Source organism: Micromesistius poutassou, assembly GCF_964030765.1.
Source record: "Micromesistius poutassou genome assembly, chromosome: 10".
Lineage (NCBI taxonomy): Eukaryota > Metazoa > Chordata > Actinopteri > Gadiformes > Gadidae > Micromesistius > Micromesistius poutassou.
In genome coordinates, this window is record NC_140280.1 from 3,338,501 (window position 1) to 3,358,866 (window position 20,366).

A 20,366-nucleotide genomic window follows, 5' to 3' on the forward strand; every position below is an offset into this window, starting at 1 on the left:
CTCTCTACCTCCCTCTCTACCTCCCTCTCCTCCTTGCTCTCTCTCTCTCTCTACCTCTCCCGCCTCCCCTCTCTCTCTCTCCCTCTCTACCTCTCTCTCCCTCTCCCTCCCTCTCTTTTTCCTTTAAACTCAAACAAGGGCAGGAAGTCCAGCAGCACGTCACCCAGTGGAAAGTATGCTGCTGTAGAGTGAGTGCTGGGGAGGAAAAAAAGCATTGCTCTGCTAACATGAAATCACAGAAAGAGCTGATTAAAAAAACCTGCCGTCACGTGACCCGGGCTCAGCCACATTCTTTCTTTGCCTCTGCCGCGCCCTCTCTCTCTCTCTTTTCGCTATCCCTCTCCCTCTCTCTCTCTCCCTCTCTCTCTCTAAATCTCTCTCCCCCTCTCTCTCTCTATAGTTCTCCTCCCTCCCTTCTCTCCCCTGAGCAGGCTAGACTAAGGGGACATGAGTGAACACGCACGCCGACTCCCTCCATGGAGGTCCCTCTTCATCCAATAACAAATCCTTAAATCATCCCCATTATCCTCCTCATCCTCACAAACACATGCAGCTGATCAGCAGCTGGAGGAGAGACGTGGTCCCTGCTGGGGTGGTGGAGAAGACACAGCTGGTAGGATGGAGGTTAGGGTGGAGTCTCCCTGAGGTTAGGATGGAGTCGACCAGGTTAGGGTGGAGTCTCCCTGAGGTTAGGATGGAGTCCACCAGGTTAGGGTGGAGTCTCCCTGAGGTTAGGATGGAGTCCACCAGGTTAGTGTGGAGTTCCCGAGGTTAGGGTGGAGTCTCCCCGGTTAGGGTGGAGTCCCCCAGGTTAGAGTGGAGCCTCCCAGGTTAGGGTGGAGAGACCGGAGGTATGGTGACCAGGAGCAAGGTTAGACAAGGATGTCTCATCCTCTAGGCATCCTCGCTTCTGCTGTTCCTCCACCCTCCTTCAGATCACCTCTGGTCCAGCCTTTCCTGCTCTCCTACCCCACTCTTCTATCCTCCTCTTCTGCTCCCCCTCCTCTCCTCCTCCACCCTCTCCTCGCCCTCCACTACTCCTCTGTTCATTAGTAGGAACACAACATTCTCCATCTCCTGCCAGGTTCATCAAAACCTCCGAACCCAAGGAATGTGAACAATGTCACCCAGCTGGGGAACTCCCTCAATCACTCCTACGCTCTCTCCCTCTGTCACTCCTTTTCTCTCTCCCTCTCTCTCTCCGTCACTCCTTCACTTTTTCCCTCTCTCGCTCTCTCTCTCTCTCTCTCTTCTCCCTGACATTCTGATAGGTCCAGCTCACCTCCTGACCCAACGCTCCTCCATTGTTTCCCATGATCTGCTTTCTATTTCTACACCAACTGTTCCGTTGCTTCATCTAATGAGAGACACTCTGTTGTGAGAGAGGTGGAAGAGGTGGAAGAGAGGAGGAGAAGTAGACCTCCCAGCCTCAACCAACCCCACCATCAACCCCACCAACCTCAACCAACCACACCCAAACACCACTAACCCCACCAACCCCACCTTACACACCACCAACCCCACCCTACACATTTTCACTAACCCTACGTACCGTCAACCCCACCCAAACACCACCAACCCAACCGGCAAGTTACTGATGACCTAAGGGGTTCCACACACCTTCCAGATCTTGTTCCATCACCTCCATCACCTTGTGATCCTATCTGCTTGTTGTTCTGCCCTCCTGGCTTCCTACCTTTGTTCAGAGCTTCCTGTATCAACGTCTTCCTTCCCTGTGCGACTTCATCCACCCCCCCCCCCCTCAGCTGAGTATATCTGGTTTATCTGTGGGTAGTTGTACAGGGTTGAGTTCTCATTGTGTGTGCTCATTTGTATGTTAGGAGTTGTTTTGAATTGTCTTTTTAGTTGCAGTTAGAAGTTATACACTATAGGAGCAGGATCTAGCAGGTTTTAGTGGTATTACTGGATTCTAAATGTATACAGTTCTTGATACAGCAGTTAATAATGTTCTAGTCTTAAGTTTTGTTGTAGTCTTTCTATGGATATTAAAAGAACAGTTTAAACTGTTCTGGTGTTTATAGTTCTGTTCTATCTTATACTTGACTCCCATCATCATGTCAGAAATAACATGAGCTGAAGAGGAATAACCCATAATATCAACCTGGATCTTCACACTCCAAAGCTTTTTGGGTTTGAATATGATTAAATATTTAAGACAGGGAAAGCGAGAAGGACTTTGTGAAGGCTTGTGAGAGAGATGGAGGAAGAGAGATTGTGATGTGAGAGAAACTTGTCGTGTAACTAGGTATCAGTTATACATTCTGGCACGCAGCGTCTAATACAACGAAAGTGCAAACACTCAACCATATTCAGTGTTTCTGCTCCATGTTTACCAGAGTAAGCCCATATAACACAGACATGACGGGGCAGGTGACCACAGGTCAACAGAGAGGACATCATATTTAGATGTCATGATAAAGCTAATATTGTTAATTCACCCCGATATTAATAAATAATGAGGCATCGTTGAGGCGATGCTGGTCTCCTGGCTCGTTCTCTAGGCTGTCCCTCACGACACCTCTGGTCCTCATACCTCTACTGACGCACCTTCTATACGTCCTGATGCAATAACTTTACCATATGGGGGCCTATAGGACCTGCAGGTCAAGACTTTATATCATCTGCTGGTTGGTCTATGGAATACTCTTTATAGTTAGGATATTAGCTCGTAACTCGCCCCCCCCCTAGTGGCACTAACGGGCGCTACACATATAACCTCCTCTCATCCCAGAAATTCAGTGAATAGATAATTAAACAACGTTATATCTGAATCACACGCGTTGTGGTTGTTATTATTTACCCATTCCTATTTAGCTCCTATAACAAACGTTATAGGAGCTAAATAGGAATATAAATAGGAATATACTGTGCGATACATGTTCATCCATGTGGAAACACTGGCATCAGTGCCTTTTTTAAGTGTGCTGTTGTTGTTTGTGTATATGTAGTTGTTTGTAGATATGTGTATTTATTGGACCATGAGTCTGGAAATAAAGTTGATTGATTGTTGAGTTGTGTGTAACAAGGCTGTTACAAGCAGGCTATAAATGTTGAAACTATTAACGAAGCAGTAGGACCACCAAATGATTATTGCTTTACTTTGCGTGCGTCCTCAATATAGTCATTAGAGAATGGATGTTACAAGTCCATACCTGTGGTCTCTTCAGGTCCTTTGCTTGCTGGTCAGGAGAACTTGACGCGGCTCCCGCACCAAGATCACCAGGCTACCGTTTCTTCTGCACAAGTCTTCATTTCTAGGACCGGCCTCTGTCTCCAAACCAACCTAAATAAATACAGCTGGTGTTAATGCTCTGTGAAGCATCAGCCCCACCCTCCCTGGTGGAGGAACTCCTGTGTGTAACGCACTTTTAAACTGAGCGTCTCCTGAATTACATTTCACCCAATGTTGTCAAGACTTTAATTTCCCTCATAAATTCGCCAGGTGGCGACAACGCTGCAGCTTGTTGTGGGCAATAAAGGGAAAGTCTCCAGCAGGGAACAGGATAATAATGTAACATTTCGGTGCATCATTTATGAATTTAACATAATACATAACCACAGACAATTCACATCCTCCCCAAAATTCATAATTGGCAGATGCTTGGCCCCGTGTCGGGTATTGAATTCACTAATCTGGCTTCTATCCGAAATACACACATCCACTTTCTCCTCCATCACCTAATGCAGAACTGAAGCCCCCGTGCATGGGTTGGGTTCTCCGGTGATGCAACGCAACGGAGTCAACCAGCGGTCTATTGTCTCTGTGTGTGTTGGATGTGTTCAGGGCTCGGGGCGGGGGAAATACACTTTATTTCGGGGCTTTGACCACCGTCGGCCGGATGCCGCTGCGGTACCGTCTCCCCTTTGTCCCCACGGCCCGGGCACCTTGTCCATAAACCCGCCGCGGGGCTCGGAGCCACGCGACACCGTGCGTGCTGCTGAGGGCGACCGGCGGTGCGGTGCTGCAGTGTGTGTACGCGCCGCTGGGTGGGTGCGTGTCCGCAACCACCGACTCCGCTGCTCCCCCCTTCCAGAGAAAAGAAGAGAGGGAGAGGAGGAAGGACGCCGCCATTATTGGAAAGCTGGGGGAAAACACATTTACACACACACACACAAGCAGTGATCGATCGATCGGTTGATCAGGACATGTGCGTGATGGTTGCGGTGGGCCTCTTTCGCACAAAACGCCTCTGTGATCGGGACCACGTCTCCGTGTGTGTGAGCCGGGCCGAGCCTGCATTATGTTGCCACAACAATGGACTAAATAAGCAGTGAGACGCAACGTGGTGGTGGACCGCGGACAGGACAGCGATCCCGGGTTTGAACCAGAGTATCCCTCCCTGAGGAAACATCGCCAGAACAACACTGGACCCCCCCATATAACACAGCGGATTTATTCCAGCTTTAATCGCTTTTCATCGCACAGGACATGCCCGGGCTAGACCAGGACGCCGACTTGCCTAAAGGAGGTCTAATCCAAAAAGCGCCCGCTGGATCACACTGAGATATTCTGATTCGCGGCTCCAGGCGACCGGCGGTGTGTGTGTGTGTGTGTATGTGTTTGTGCGTTTGTGTGTATGTCCGTGCACACCGGGCGCAAGGGCTGCGGCAGTAGCTGACAGATGCGGGAGAGAACGGGGAGAATGCGACGGTATGTACCAGTTAATTCATCCTCCCTCCCCGACGCACTACGACGCAGGAGCGGGGCGACACCCAGGCGGCATGGCGTCCGAACCTCCTCGCTATAGGCGCTGTTCGACCGGTGCGGGGAGGGTCGGCCGGATTTAGTCTGCAGTTTCATTACGGAGGCCTGGTCCCAGAGCCCGGGAGTTAATACTCACTAACCCACACCGAGGGTTCAGACATTCCTCGGGTGAAAGGGCCTCAGTCTGTTGCTTAGTAGCCAACATATCGCCGCACTGGTGTATGGGGGTAGGAGACGGTGGGTCATTACGGGCTGCGACCAGAATAGTGTGGTTATTGGGGGGGATTGGGGCCTACATTAGCCGGGGAGACAGGCCGGAGTGAATCAGCCCTTATCGAGACACTCAACACACTTCTGAAGGGCTGGTTGAAGGATGGTCCGATTCACCTTTCACAGTAATGTCCATGAATGAATGGGCATGTTTGTTTAATTATCTTATGCATATATGTACCGGCAAACGGCGCGGTAAAATGCAAATGCTGATAATGACATGAAGTGGATTGAGCGCCAGGACGGATAATGTTTTTTTATTTTTTATTATATCAGTGGCTTTAAGGGACACTTATAAACCCTAGAAAGATGGACTGGGAGGATGTGTTGTTGTTGGACGCCACAGCACCAAGGTGCTTGTTCTGACGTCCTGAACGCACCCACTGCGTAATAAAACCTGCCGCTAAATCATTTAGGGAACATCCGGTCTTGTTTTTGCCCCAGACTGGGTGTATCTGAATCATGCCTAAGGTTCAGTTTCCACGATGTAAACCATAAAACAGTTTTGATGGGTTTTGTGAAAAGGCAGTGATTGGGTAGGATAATGTATATTTCTACATAGGCCTAATCAGGCTAATACAACACCGATAACCATTTCATTATAGATGCTGAACTAATTGAGCCATTTCAAATGGATACTTAATGGTAAATCATAACGTCCCAGGGGTCCAGGTCAACAGTTTTTACACAACAGCTTATAACACTGCTTTATTACAAATCATCTAAATAGCTTTCAAAAGGTAACATCTTTGAACTGATAGCATCCATGTGGATCTGTCTTGGCCAACTGCTGTTTATATTTAACGCTAGCAAGTAAAGTTAGTAAAGAACTCATACAGACTAAGTCATGTTGGTGATTGATTATAAATCTTTTTTCTTTTCGACAGGGTCAGAGCGACATAAGAAGTGAAGGAAAGCAGAGGGCGTCGCGTCAGCCCAGTTTCAATCCACAGCAAACCAGAACAATAAGGGACACCCGTCGCTCCAACGCCCCCCCCCCCCTTTGAATCACCTCGGTGCGCCAAGCGAAGACACCCAGACGCTGTCTGAGTGAACCCCCCCCGATAGAGCGTGCCGGGTTACGGCAGGATGACCCCCAGCAGCAGACGATGATGATGATGGCGAAGAAGCAGGATGTGCGGGCACCCATCTACAATCTGGTGGCGGTGGGCCTGTCGGGCACGGAGAAGGAGAAGGGGCAGTGCGGTGTGGGGAAGTCCTGCCTCTGCAACCGCTTCGTCCGCCCCAGCGCCGACCACTTCTACCTGGACCACACCTCCGTGCTGAGCACCAGCGACTTCGGCGGCCGCGTGGTGAACAACGACCACTTCCTGTTCTGGGGGGAGGTGGCGCGGGCGGTGGAGGAAGGGCCCGAGTGCCGGATGCACGTGGTGGAGCAGACGGAGTTCATCGACGACCAGACCTTCCAGCCGCACCGCAGCACGGCCATGCAGCCCTACATCAAGAGGGCCGCTGGCACCAAGCTGGCCTCGGCCGAGAAGCTGATGTACTTCTGCACCGACCAGCTGGGCCTGGAGCAGGACTTTGAGCAGAAGCAGATGCCCGAGGGGAAGCTGCAGGTGGACGGCTTCCTGCTGTGCGTGGACGTCAGCCGGGGAATGAACCGCAACTTCGACGACCAGCTGAAGTTCGTCAGCAACCTGTACAGTCAGCTCAGCAAGACCAAGAAACCCATGGTGCTGGTACTCACCAAGTGTGACGAAGGAGTGGAACGGTACATCAAGGACTCCCACACGTTCGCCATCACCAAGAAGAGTCTGCCAGTGGTGGAGACGTCTGCTCGCTCCAACATCAACGTCGACCTAGCCTTCCTGACCCTGGTGCAGCTGATAGACAAGGGCAGGGGCAAGCCCAAGATCATCCCCTACTTCGAGGCCCTGAAGCTCCAGAGTCAGCAGATCGCCTCCGCCAAGGATCGCTACGAATGGCTGGTGAACCGCATCGTCAAGAACCACAACGAGACCTGGCTGAACACCAGCCGACGTATGAACTCCTCCGCCGAGTACAAGGAATACGTGTTCTTGGAGGGAACAGCCAAGTGTAAAAAGCTCTTTCAACAGCATGTGTACCGCCTGAAGCAGGATCACATAGAGCGGCGCCGTAAAACCTACTTAAGCACTCTTCCCTTAGCACTTAGCTCCCTGGTGCCGGACCTGGATGAGATCGACCAGCTCAGCTGGTCGGGCGTCCAGAAGGTTTTGGAGTCCAAGCAGCACTTTTCCCACTGGTTCGTGGTCCTTGAAGACTCCCCCTGGGAGGACACGCCCCACATCGACAACATGGAGGACGAGCGGATCCCCTCCGACCTCCTGGAGACTGCGCCCGCCGAGAACATCTTTGACGCCCACCTGGAACACCTGCGCAACGAGTGCAGGAGGGCAGAGATCCGACACGAGTTCAAGCAGAAGTTGGCCTCCTCGCCCTTCGTCACGCCCGGGAAGCCCTGGGAGGAGGCCCGTAGCTTCATCATGAACGAGGAGTTCTACCAGTGGCTGGAGGAGTCTGAGTACCTGGACCTCTACAACCGCCACCAGAAGGAGACCATCGACCACGCCAAAGAGGACTTCCAGGAGCTGCTGCTAGAGTACTCTGAGCTCTTCTACGAGCTTGAAGTGGACGCCAAGCCCAGTAAGGAGAAAATGGGGGCCATACAGGAGGTTCTGGGGGAGGAGGTAAGGTTCAAAGCCCTGCAGAAGCTCCCGGCTGAGAGGGACGCTCTGGTGCTGAAGCACATCCACTTCGTCTACCACCCCACCAAGGAGACGTGTCCCAGCAGCCCCCTGTGCGGAGACTTCAAGATGGAGCAGCTCCTCGTCTCCCGCTTCCCCTCCTGCTACCCCTTCTTTGACATAAGGGCTCACTTCAGCGAAGGAAAGGCCGACCGGATCAACCTGGTGATCCTGGGGAAGGACGGATTGGCCAGGGAGTTCGCCAACGAGATAAGGGCACTGTGCACCAACGACGACCGCTACGTGCTGGACGGGAAGATCTACGAGCTGACACTGCGGCCCATCGAGGGAAACGTGCGCCTCCCCGTCAACTCCTTCCACACCCCCACCTTCACCCCCCACGGCTGCCTGTGTCTGTACAACTCCAAGGAGTCCCTGACCTACGTGGTTGAGAGCCTGGAGCGGCTGAGGGAGTCCACGCTGGGCCGCAGGGACAGCCAGCTTGCTCAGCTGTCCACGTCCCTCCTGCTGGTCACCAAGAGGGGCTTGGGGTCGTACGCGGACATCGGTGGGGAGACGGCCTTGAACCTGATCACGCAAGGTCAGCAGGTGTCCCGGAGACTGCAGTGTAGCTTCCTGGACCCCGCCTCCCCGGGCGTGGGCTACGGGCACAACGTGAACGAGATGCAGATCAACCAGGTGCTGCGGGGCCTGCTGGACCTCAGGAGGAGCTCGTCTTTCAGTAGCAGCTCCCCCCCGCTCCTCCCTGAGCCTCTCCGGGACTCCCCCCACCAGTCTAGTCCAGAGGCCGACATCCGCATCGTCATGTGCTTGATGTGCGGGGACGCGTACGACATCGAGCAGCTGCTCTCCCCCTTCCTCATGCCCCCGCACTGCAGACCTCTGTCCAGCAGCGGTACGTCAGTCATGCTGGAGCAGACGCTGGGAGGACACAAGTTGCTGATAGAGCTGTCCCTGCTCTCCTACCACGCCTCCTTCTCCTTGCGCAAGAGCCGGCTGGTGCACGGCTACATCGCCGCCTACTCCGTCTCCAGGAAGGCGTCCCTGGAGACTCTGTGTGCCTTCCTGTGCGAGGTGCAGGACATCATCCCCGTCCAGCTGCTGGCGGTGGGAGACAGCCAGGCGGAGCTCAGCGACAGCGACTATGCCCGTGACCAGCTGATCCAGGGTGAGGAGCTGGCCCACGAGATCGAGGGCCGCTTCAACAGTGTGGTGTGTGGATCAGGAGGGGTGCCGGGCGGCCTGCACCGGATCGAGATGTTCCACCCGTTCTTGTTGGAGGTGGCGGAGAAGCGCAACATCGTGGAGGCCACCCACATGTACGACAACGTTGCAGACTCTTGCACCACGGAGGTGATGTACTCCCCCCGCTGCAGCTCCCCCAGCCCCGTCACCATGTTCCTGGACTCCGAGGACGACGTGGACCCCTCCCCTCCGTACTACGACGGGACCCTGGCCTCCCACGGGGGCGGGTACAACCTCCCGGACCTGGACTCCAGCGACATCTCCGTCATCTCTGAAATCAGCTCCTTTGAGAGCCGGCTGAACCACAAGGTCTCCACCCAGTCGAGGGCAAAGCCCACCGTCACCTTCGACTTCCGGAAGATCGCCCGCAACCCGTACGGTGACACGGTGGGCCACCGGCGCTCGCTGCCCTCCGCCGTGACCTGGGTGCCCGGGGGGGGAGACAGTTACGACCCGTCGGACTATGCAGAGCCCGTGGATGCCGTCTCGAAGCCCCGCCCCACTAATGAGGAGATCATCTACTCAGTACCGCACGACAGCACGCAGGGCAAGATCATCACCATCCGCAACTCCAACCGCACACACTCCAACGGCAACGGCTCCGACAGCGATGCCGACTCCGGCTCGCTGGAGCGCCGCAGGAAGTTCTCGGCAGTGGGGGTGAAGCCCCGCCTCTACCGCGACCGCTCCAAACGCCTGGGGAAGTTCAGCAGCTTCCGGAGCAGCTTCATCGGCAGTGACGACGAGGTGGGAGCGCTGGCCAAGTCCAAGGAGGACGACTATGGCACGCTGAAGGGAGAGAGCCTGGTAGAGGAGAGCGAGGACCCCAAGAAGAGGAACATCCTCAAGAGCCTGCGCAGGACTGCCAAGGTGGGTCCTCTACACCTTGTGCTCATGCTAATCCTCTTGCGCAAGGAGACACCTTGTCCTCATGCTAATCCTCTACACCTTGTACTCATGCTAATCCTCTACACCTTGTACTCATGCTAATGCTCTACACCTTGTACTCATGTTAATGCTAATATTCTATAACTTGTACTCATGCTAATGTTAATGCTGGGAGGACACAAGCATGCTATTGTTAATTAATACAGGAGTATTAATGCTCAGTACTGATAGGAACTACCTTATGCTCAGTACTGATAGGAAATACTTTAGTACCAACAAACTCCCTTCATGCCAATTTCATACTAGTACTCTGCAGTGTTCACCAAGCATCTTGTTTGTTTTAGATGTGCTCCACGGTTGCCATGTGAACTGGACTTGGGAGAAAGATGAAGTTATTTTATATAAATAGATGGAGGCTTGTCGAATTAAGATGAAATATTGTTCAGAATGTTTGTTACATTATAAAACAAGCTTACAGCCCACCACCCATGGAAGCAGTCGTTGTATTCGAATGCTTCTTTCTCCTCTCCAGAAGTCGCGAGCGAAGCCTCGCCCAGCGATCCCCAAGCCGCTGGAGAGCAGCTATTTCGGGATACCGCTGATCAGCGTGGTGTCCCCGGACCGCCCCATCCCCCTGTTCATCGAGAAGTGTGTCCGCTACATCGAGACCACAGGTAGGACACCTCGTCTCTTTTACGTCTCCTTCACGACCAGCGGGAAGCCCTGGCCATGTCTCATTCACATCCTGAGCCATAACTAAGGCCATACTGCGTCAAGCATCGAAGGATCGTAGGCGTGGTTGATGAACGGGAGTAGTCATTGATGCTAGTAGCTGGTGGTAGATGCGTATTGAATACAATGAAAAGGTGTCACAACACCTTGAGATGAACATGCTGTGTATGAGTCAGAGGGTTCTCAGTGTCTCATGAACGTACGGCTGATGATTCGATGCCCCTGTCATCCTCTTCCCTCTTCATTTCTCATCTTCGTACCTTCTCACGTCGTCGTCCTCACCTTGTATTTATCTTCTCTCATTCTTCTCATATTCCCGTCTCTGCCACTCACTAACCTTCACATCCCCTCCCCAGGTCTGAGTACGGAGGGTCTGTACCGCGTCAGTGGGAACAAGTCTGAGATGGAGAGCATGCAGAGACAGTTTGACCAGGGTGAGTGACCCCTCCCACCTGCCAATCAATCCATAGACCATGGCTCCCCAGATATTCAACCCCTTAGACGCTGCATGTCAGACCCTGTTCCTCTTAGCCTGACCTTCTGTGTGTTCCTGTGTAGACCACGGCCTGGACCTGGTGGAAAAGGACTTTGCAATCAACACAGTGGCCGGAGGGCTGAAGAGCTTCTTCTCCGAGCTGCCTGAGCCGCTCGTTCCCTGCCCCCTCCAGGTGGACCTGCTGGATGCCTTCAGTAAGGACCGCCTCCTGGGAACGTCTGAGTAGCACTGCCCGCGGCCGTGAGACGCCGGTCCTGTTAACATCTCTTCTTGTGTCCTGCAGAGCTCATGGACCGCGAGCAGAGGCTCTACACCATGAAGGACGTGCTGAGGCGGTTCCCCCGTGAGAACTATGAGGTCTTCAAATACGTCTCCACCCACCTGCACAAGTCAGTACATCACTCCTCCGCCACTGCTCTGGTGGCACATTGTGAACCAGGGGGCAGCCGTCATCGCCTGTTGGTCCAACTGCAAAGCCACTGACGTGTAGTTCCTCTAACGGCCTATAAGTGGCTCACAGTACCCTCATGGTGGCAAATATGGATTGCTTTCACTGCGGCTTGCAAATTCACAAGCAATGGCGTCGCCTGTAAAGGGAAATATATCTTCATGACCTCCATGTGTAAAACAATGGCCGACCTCGTGAACCCTACTTCCATATTTTAGTAGTACACACCTGGTGGGAGGTGAGAGCAGATGGTCTGGATGAAAGCTCTGTAAAACTTGAGACAAATCATGAATGAAAAGTGTTTTTTCATGAGCTAGGATAGAGGATACACCTTTCCAGGTGGAGTCACAGTCCACGCCGTACAGATCAGATTCTGGCTTGCCGTGACTCCGCCCAGTGGCGGGGGGGTCTCACAGCCCAGTGGTGGTGTGTAGCTCAGTGTGTTGGTCAGGAGCTGTAAAGCCCTGACCAACTATAGATAGTCTATAGACATTGTGTGTGCAGGGTTCTACATATGCGTATAGCACACCCTTTTGAAGCTTTGAAGCTGATAGCGAGAACATGCAGCCCAACAACGATATACTATAAATACCATGGTGGAACGTTGCCCAACCGCATGCTTCACCAACGTAGCATCACGCAGACTATAAAAAAGTGTGGGTGTGAGGTGTCTTATCGTGTGCGTGAAGTGTCTTACTGTGTGTATGTGAAGTGTCTGATTGTGTGCGTGTGTGTCTTGACTGTGTGTATGGAGGTGTTTGACTGTGTGTATGGAGGTGTTTGACTGTGTATGGAGGTGTTTGACTGTGTGTGAGGAGGTGTGTGTGTGTGTGTGTGTGTGTGTGTGTCTTACTGGTTGTGAGGTGTCTTACTGTGTGTGGGAGTAGTCATCTTACGGGGTGCTGTGTCCTCCAGGGTGAGCCAGCTGAGCCGGGTCAACCTGATGACCAGTGAGAACCTGTCCATCTGCTTCTGGCCCACCCTGATGCGGCCCGACTTCACCACCATGGATGCGCTGACGGCCACGCGCACCTACCAGACCATCATCGAGAGCTTCATCCACCAGTGTGCTTTCTTCTTCTACAATCAGCCCCTCCTGGACTCCCCCACCGGCCTGGGGGGGCTCCCTGCCTCCCCCACCACCACGCTGACGGGGGGAGGCTCCGCCTACTCCTGCTACCGCTCCTCCCCCCCACACAACCCCGCCCACTTCAGCCCGTTGCAGCAGTCTCCGCCCACCACCCCCCAGTCCCCCCTGCAGTCCCTGCTGCCCCCGCTGCACCAACACCCCCACCAGCACCACCACCCACCCCCTGCCGAGCAGGAGACCCTGTGAGGAGGGGGGGGGAGACCCCAAACCAAGTGCCCACCACACACACACACACACACACACACACACACACACACACACACACACACACACACACACACACACACACACACACACACACACACACACACACACACACACACACACACACACACACACACACACTAGAACACGCGCATGCACTCACTACTAGATTTTATAGTATTTTTGGGGGGATTGGGGACTTTGATGTGAGGAGAGTCTTGTGTGTCAGCGCTAGTTACCATGGTGACTGGCTTCCATAGTTACTGACTCCACACAAGCTTTGTGTCACAACGTCACCTTTAGGTCTCGTAACGATATCAGTGTTAGCTCCACTTCAGTCCAAACCACTTCCGTGGAGAACACGTGTTTTCGGCCACCATGTGTTTTGTTTTTTTGTGTATAATTATTTTTTACAAGTTTAATATATTTTATTTTTTTCCTCATGAAAGTACTGCCACTGGATGTACAGACTGTTCTCCTGCCCGGCATCTAGAGGGAGGTGATGGACAGACTGTTCTCCTGCTTCTAGAGGGAGGTGATGGACAGACTGTTCTCCTGCCTCTAGAGGGAGGTGATGGACAGACTGTTCTCCTGCCCAACCTCTAGAGGGAGGTGATGTCACAGACTGTTCTCCTGCCTCTAGAGGGAGGTGATGGACAGACTGTTCTCCTGCCTCTAGAAGGAGGAGATGGACAGACTGTCCTCCTGCCTCTAGAGGGAGGTGATGGACAGACTGTTCTCCTGCCTCTAGAAGGAGGAGATGGACAGACTGTCCTCCTGCCTCTAGAGGGAGGTGATGGACAGACTGTTCTCCTGCCTCTAGAAGGAGGTGATGGACAGACTGTCCTCCTGCCTCTAGAAGGAGGTGATGGACAGACTGTCCTCCTGCCTCTAGAAGGAGGTGATGGACAGACTGTCCTCCTGCCCTGCTTCTACCTGAGAGGGAGGTCAGCATGGGGTGTCGTAGGGGTGGGGTATCCATGGATGCACTTTAATGATGACTTTATGATTTGTAGCTTTTCCTGTTGCCATGGCGATTTGGCCGCCTATCAAACAGCCAACGGTTTTGTCTCGTCAGGAGTACCGGGCCACCGACCCCTCGCTTACTTCCTACCCCTCGCTTACTTCCGACCCGGTTCCCCTTAGTCTGCTTCATCCAACCCGGTTCCTCTTAATTTGTCTTCATCTGGTTCCCCTTAATCGGTCTCCACCCAATCCGGTTCCCCTTAGTTTGTGTCGACACATCCTTGCTCTGAAGCACTTTGTTAGTGGTGTCATTAAAACACCACCATCTTGTTAAGTGTGTCATGGCACGAGCTTGGAACCAACAACCCCTTTTTTTTAAAAGAGGAGACACAGAATGTGTTTTCTAGGTCAATCCAGGGTTCTCCTTTGAGGTTGTCGTTTAGGGTTCCTTCTGCTGATGTTCTTGTGAGAACTTTAGGAACCAAAGAGGGTTATGAGATCCTCCACTTAGCTTCAAGTTGTTTCCTCCCCGACGTAATTTCCGAACACGGCCGCGCCCTTCAGCGATGTGCAGCATCACTCGGCTCTCCGCGTCGCCATCTCGCGTCCCTGGAAACCACAGCGCTGAAACCTGATAGGCTGCTCTTACGGTCGTCCGCACCAATCTCTTTGTACTCATTTAACATGAGGGATCTGGTTGCCTGGAACACACGACTACTACTGAAGACGGACGCACCCCGCAGAGGCGCCGGAGGGGAAGTTGTGTTTATATCAGCTGTGTGCTGCCACCATGTCGTCTCTGTTCACCAACACACACGCTAGCATCACCGTGGATACCACTGTTAACCTTCTGCTCACGAGAGAGCGAGCATCTCTCTCTCTCTCTCTCTCTCTCTCCACTCTGTTCTCTCTCTACTCTCTCTCCTCTCTCTAGTCTTTGGAAGAAACGTTCTAAACACAGAAGACCTAACTGTCACTGTTCTTCGTAGTCGGCCCGCGGGCTCGGAGGAGAAAGAACTGAAGAAGGAAAAACAATAAAGAATCATTCACCGGTACTTAAAGGAGCTATCAAATCTTGAATTTGTTGAGTCAGTCATGTGATCACGGGCCTATCGGGGTTCAGAGGTCAAACTGTAGCATTGTGAAGTTTGTTTGGGGGGAAGGGGGGGGGGGGGGATATAAGAGGTCAGAGGCGAAGAGAGACGCCAATGACTGTTCCGTTAAAATGTGATTGGTTGGAGGACATGATGATGATGATGATGATGACCCTCCTCTGGTCTCGTACCGGACAAGATGGGCGCGTGGGGGAAAGGGAGAGGCTGCCCTATAGTTGATGGTATAAAACATTTCTAGTGTGTATTTCGATGATTGAAAGTCCATTTTTACGATTTTGTGAATGGTTTAAGGTCGCTTCGGTTCAGTGCATGATTCAAGAACACGTGGGTGCAATGAGGTCAATCGCGGTTTGAAAACATGAAACCCCGGCGAGTTAAACAAATACAAAGGTGAAATAAAAGCGTAAAAAGTTGTCTGATTTAAAGTACTGTGCATAAAAGCAAACCATGGATTTAGTTTGACTGAAATGGTGTTTCAAGATGAAGGCCTTATGTGAACTGTATAATAGTTAATAAATTAAATCTTGTAAACTTGTCCATAGACCTCTAACTGTGTTTGGGTCTTTATTTCAACTAATTTTTATTTGTGCTGTATATTAACAAAACCATGTTTATGATTGAGGGCTTCATATCATTCTTAATGTATTTAGGCCTAAATGTTATGGGTTTCATTTACAAACCAAGCTAAGCTGATCAAAAGATGGACATGCTATATTTCAGATATATTAAAATAACATGAAGCTATCTTTACACGAATTTATCACAACCAGGTGGCTTGGCCACCAACATAACCCATATTATTAGCATGTTGATTAGCATGTTAACCAAGGTAGAAATGGTCGCACCGTTTTTAACATCTTGTTATTGGCCAATAGAAGGGATAAGTGTTTGTGTGTTTGACTCCAAAACATCCCAGGTTCGAGGATGAACAAAAAATACAAAATTATATATATATATAAAAGGAAAATAGGACCGTCTACCTGTAGGCCTCCCTGAGCAAGAATATAATATCCTCTTTAGTGGAGACTTAAACTCACTAGGCGGGTTAGGATAAATCAAAGTGCTAGCTCTACAGAAATAACTAGCTAATCAAAATGCCTACAAAAACTAACAATTCTCAACAATACCAGCTGTGGCCTAACACTACCCAGTTTATTCAGGAGTGGGTTGTGTTGGTGTAACTGGACGCGCTGGTAATTAGGAGTTTATGCATCGATGTGCTGGCGTAAAAAAGGGGATGAAATATTTACCACCTACCCGTCATAGATGGCTGCCCACCCGGCCGGAGACAGGGCCACGACCCGCCGACACGGTACGCCTGGAGCCTGCTGCCACCTGGTGGATATTTGGCTGTAGGGAAGGTAATGATTGTACATTGCGTTACAGAAATGATTAGTCAAATGGAACACAAACTATTTTAACGTTGTTTGAACCTTCTAGCTGACGAATTTACCTGAACAAAGTGTTTTATTCTGGCGAGTTTGTCTAACGGTTTTCACCTTCTGAGGGGGAGGGGGAGGGTCGGTCTGGGGACACGGTGGGGCTCCAACTGATAAATACATGAATTCATAATGAATAAATATAGATGTGGACTCCAGAATACGATTGCGTTTAGAAAAGACATTAAGCGTGGAATATGAAAGATAGCTTTATTGCATAAGGTGTTAGAATGTTTTTATTTTTTTGTCTCTTTTCATATAAAATGTTCGTTTGAACACAAGCATCTGCTGTAACAAGCAACTCAAACAAATGTTCCCGGGGCCCTCGACATTTTTCTTTTTTTATTTCACTTTTTCATACATTTTTTTATCCGTCAAATTTCCCTTTTAGCAAGCATGCAATGACGTATTTTGAGGATGAACAAAAAATACAAAATTATATTTAAAAAAAAGGAAAATAGTACAAGCGACAACATCAAAATACCTTTTAAAAAAAGAATAAAAATCCAACAAATTAGTATCAAAAACATAAAGGGAAAGAAAAATGCATTTTGCTCACTACTGAAATAAAATCATATCGTTGATCTTGTCTCAAATTCTGGCGTTGGGGCACGGGATCCTGATAGATGCCCTGGTTGAAGAAAATAGCTCTTAATTCAAAACTGTATTTTATGTACACGTGTTTTTATAAACAACACTGACAAGGAAGCGATGGCGGAGTTAAGGGTGGAACCGTTGGATGAGCTGAAGGAGGAAGATGGGGAGAGAGGCTTCCGGTGAGGCCAACCTGTATTTACACAACGTCAGAGACATCCTGGTTCTCTGGGCTGGACTGGGCCCAGTACTGACCAGGAGTACTGCCGTTCTGCTGAGTAATACTGCAGTACTGGTGGGGAGTACCGCAGTACTGCTTAGTAATTCTGCAGTTCTGCTGAGTAACACTGCAATACTGGTGGATAATACTGCAGTACAACTGAGTAACACTGCAGTACTGATGGGTAATACTGCAGTTCTGCTGAGTAACACTGCAGTTATGGTGGGTAGTACTGCAGTACAGCTGAGTAACACTGCAGTACTGATGGGTAATACTGCAGTACAACTGAGTAACACTGCAGAAATTGTTGGTACTGAAATGGTGGGTAGTATTGAAGTACTGCTAATACTGCAGTACTGCGGAGTAACACTGTATACTGGCTCATAGTATTTCAGTACTGGCTTGCAGTATTTGGTAGTACTAGTTAGTACTGCAGTACCGAGGCTGGCAGCCTTGTAAGCGTTTGGCCACTGAAACATACATTGTAGAATTTAAAACTGAAATTTGATAAATTAAATAAAGAAAAACGTGACCCCCCCACCCCCCACCCCGTATGCAGACCAAGACGACAAGCGACGGTGGAGATGAGTGAATAAATAAGGAGAAACACACAATGATGGAGACGCTTCAAAACCCATCCCAGTATGTACATTATATGTAGTACTTCATTATATGTAGTACTTCATTATATGTAGTACATGTACATGATGGAGAACACAGACAGTACTTTAGACAGGGCAGTAGTACCACTGAGTGCATTATATATTTTGTACCAAGCTCCCTGACAAATACTAGTACTTCTGGATCAGTACATCATACACTAGAATCGGGATCAGTATCATAGTATCTGGATCAGAACATCATATACTAGTATCTGGATCAGTATCATAGTATCTGGATCAGTACATAATATACTAGTATTTGGATCAGTATCATAGTATTTGGATCAGTTCATCATATACTAGTATCCGAATCAGTATCATAGTATCTGGATCAGTACATCATATACTAGAATCTGGATTAGTATCCAAGTATCTGGATCAGTAAAGCATACTATAATCTGTAATCAGTACATCATATACTAGAATCTGGATCAAAACATCATATACTAGTATCTGGATCAGAACATCATAGTATCTGGATCAGAACATCATATACCAGAATCTGGATCAGAACATCATAGTATCTGGATCAGAACATCATAGTATCTGGATCAGAACATCATATACCAGAATCTGGATCAGAACTCATATTCCTGTTTCTTCACATGATTGGGAGTCCTACGGCTGCTTGTCCGTGTCTATACTTCGGTGGACTACTCAGAGTCTATCAGAGAGGTTGGTAGCGTGTGTTACCGTTACCGTGACGCGTGTTTACCACACAAACACCTGCGTGTCTGTGCAAAGATTACCGCTATGAACCAGTTGAAACCACTGGTCAAAACACAGATAGCTACCAGTCGCTGAGTCATAGGATAGTATAAGATAAGATGGTGTTTTATTAATCCCAGACGGGAAATTCAGGTGGCTGTACCAGCAATAATGACATTGAATATTGGTCAATAAATAAATTATGGATTTATCTATCGACCTGCGCTGGAATATGGTCTGGTCTTTAATACTTTATTCTTTATTAGAGGAAATCTTTCTGTGGTTCTACTTTTGGGTCATAAAGATCGGCACTTCCTGTCTTCACATGACAGGGGACCAATCAGCACGCAGTAACAGACAGTACTTCCTGTTTATAGACTCTTCTTTATAACTGCTCTTTAAATGAATGAGCGATTGTCTTTGTTAAATTCAACAATAGATTCAATGTTAAAGTTGTTATATATATACCACTACACTAGCGTAGTATATGCTATTAATACTTTGTCATAATTTTAGTTAGATGTCAATAATATACCTACATAAAAATATATATATATGCATTTATGTAAAATCTGTTATAATACCAAATATTCTCTATTTGTATTGCGAGAAATACTAGCTATGTCATTTGGGTTTTGATGATTGGACAAGCTGTCGGATAGGGTCACGCTGGAAAGGGGGAATTAGGGAGACAAACTTTGACCTTCAGAAGCAAAACATCTTGTGGACATCGAGAGAAACGCCAAGAGGAAGAGATGAAAACTGGCAACTTAAATCAGAACTCCTGTCAATATTGAGAAATGCTCAAGCAATGGAGACAGTGCATGTGTGTGTGTGTGTGAGTGTGTGGGCCACACGGGTCAGTAGACTTGGTCGCCATAGCTACAGAGCATCGGCGCTCCACCGTATCGACCAATAGGACGGGCTCCCGGTCCTCTGGGCTCCTCCCTCCTACCGAGGGTGGAGCCGACGGCGGCGCGGCCCGCAGTGAGCTGGAGTCGGTCCCTTGTGGTCAGACCCGGGTGGGCGGGGTCAGCACGGTGTCTGTCGGGTCTCGGGAAGACGCGGTCATGCTCTGCCTGGCCCCAGGGGGTCCACCAGGGAGTCTGGGGGCGGAGGGCCGGGGCTACACCAGCGTATAGGACTTGGAGTAGGCCCCTGCGCCCCCGCTCTGTTTCTGCAGGCGGCCCAGCGCGGAGGAGGAGCTCTCCAGCAGAGAGTCCCGGGAGCCCCCCTTGCTGCTGGGGGTGGGGTTGCTGCCGGTGCTGGAGGTGGAGGCGGTGGCGGCTGTGGCCGTCAGGGTCCTTTGGGGCAAGGTGGCGGTGCCCGAGCCCAGGCCCAGGCCGCTGAGGCCCGAGTGGCCCAGCGTCAGGGCCTGCTTGGCGGGGTCTAATGTCAGGTGGCGCCCCTGCGTGTGGTAGGCCCGCTGGGCCAGGCTGCGGATGGACGCCTCCCTGGGGGGCACGGCCGGGCACGGGTCGTGGAGCTCGCTCTGCTTGCGGAAGAACGGGTCGGACTTCATGTAGAGAGGCAGGTTGCAGAACTCACCTGATGGAGCAGGTGGGGGCCGCGACAGAGAGAAAGGAGAGGGAAGAGAAGATAGATTAAGAGATACAGTAAGGTGAAGAGACAAGATAAGTGTAAGAGATACAGTAAGGTGAGGAGACAAGATAGAATAAGAGATACAGTAAGGTGAAGATACAAGATAGAGAAAGAGATACAGTAAGGTCAAGATACAAGATAGAGTAAGAGATACAGTAAGGTCAAGATACAAGATAGAATAAGAGATACA

The 20,366-nt window shown here is 50.4% G+C and overlaps 2 protein-coding genes across 2 annotated transcripts in view; one reads left to right on the top strand and one right to left on the bottom strand.

Annotated features, from left to right (window-relative positions):
• The first annotated feature begins 3,841 nt into the window (after nucleotides 1-3,841).
• arhgap35b (Rho GTPase activating protein 35b) lies at nucleotides 3,842-15,482 on the top strand. The gene is made up of 7 exons (XM_084473885.1): nucleotides 3,842-4,672; nucleotides 5,884-9,822; nucleotides 10,373-10,514; nucleotides 10,929-11,006; nucleotides 11,131-11,262; nucleotides 11,352-11,457; nucleotides 12,432-15,482. The coding sequence occupies exons 2-7, from the start codon at nucleotides 6,106-6,108 to the stop codon at nucleotides 12,850-12,852; spliced, it is 4,596 nt and encodes a 1,531-aa protein (XP_084330011.1). The 5' UTR covers nucleotides 3,842-4,672; nucleotides 5,884-6,105; the 3' UTR covers nucleotides 12,853-15,482.
• Nucleotides 15,483-19,700: 4,218 nt separating this feature from the next.
• Nucleotides 19,701-20,366, bottom strand: part of LOC311353946 (cell adhesion molecule DSCAML1-like) — a gene marked incomplete at both ends in the record, with an annotated part of 58,822 nt that continues 58,156 nt past the window's right edge. Inside the window, 1 exon segment of the mRNA XM_084473732.1 lies at nucleotides 19,701-20,122. Coding sequence (XP_084329858.1) covers nucleotides 19,701-20,122 — 422 coding nt within the window.

Coding starts and splice junctions, on each gene's coding strand:
- arhgap35b (XM_084473885.1), top strand. CDS start 6,106: ATGATGATGATGGCGAAGAAGCAGGATGTGCGGGCACCCATCTACAAT. Junction 9,823..10,372: donor GCCTGCGCAGGACTGCCAAG/GTGGGTCCTCTA, acceptor TCTCCTCTCCAG/AAGTCGCGAGCGAAGCCTCG. Junction 11,263..11,351: donor GGACCTGCTGGATGCCTTCA/GTAAGGACCGCC, acceptor TGTGTCCTGCAG/AGCTCATGGACCGCGAGCAG.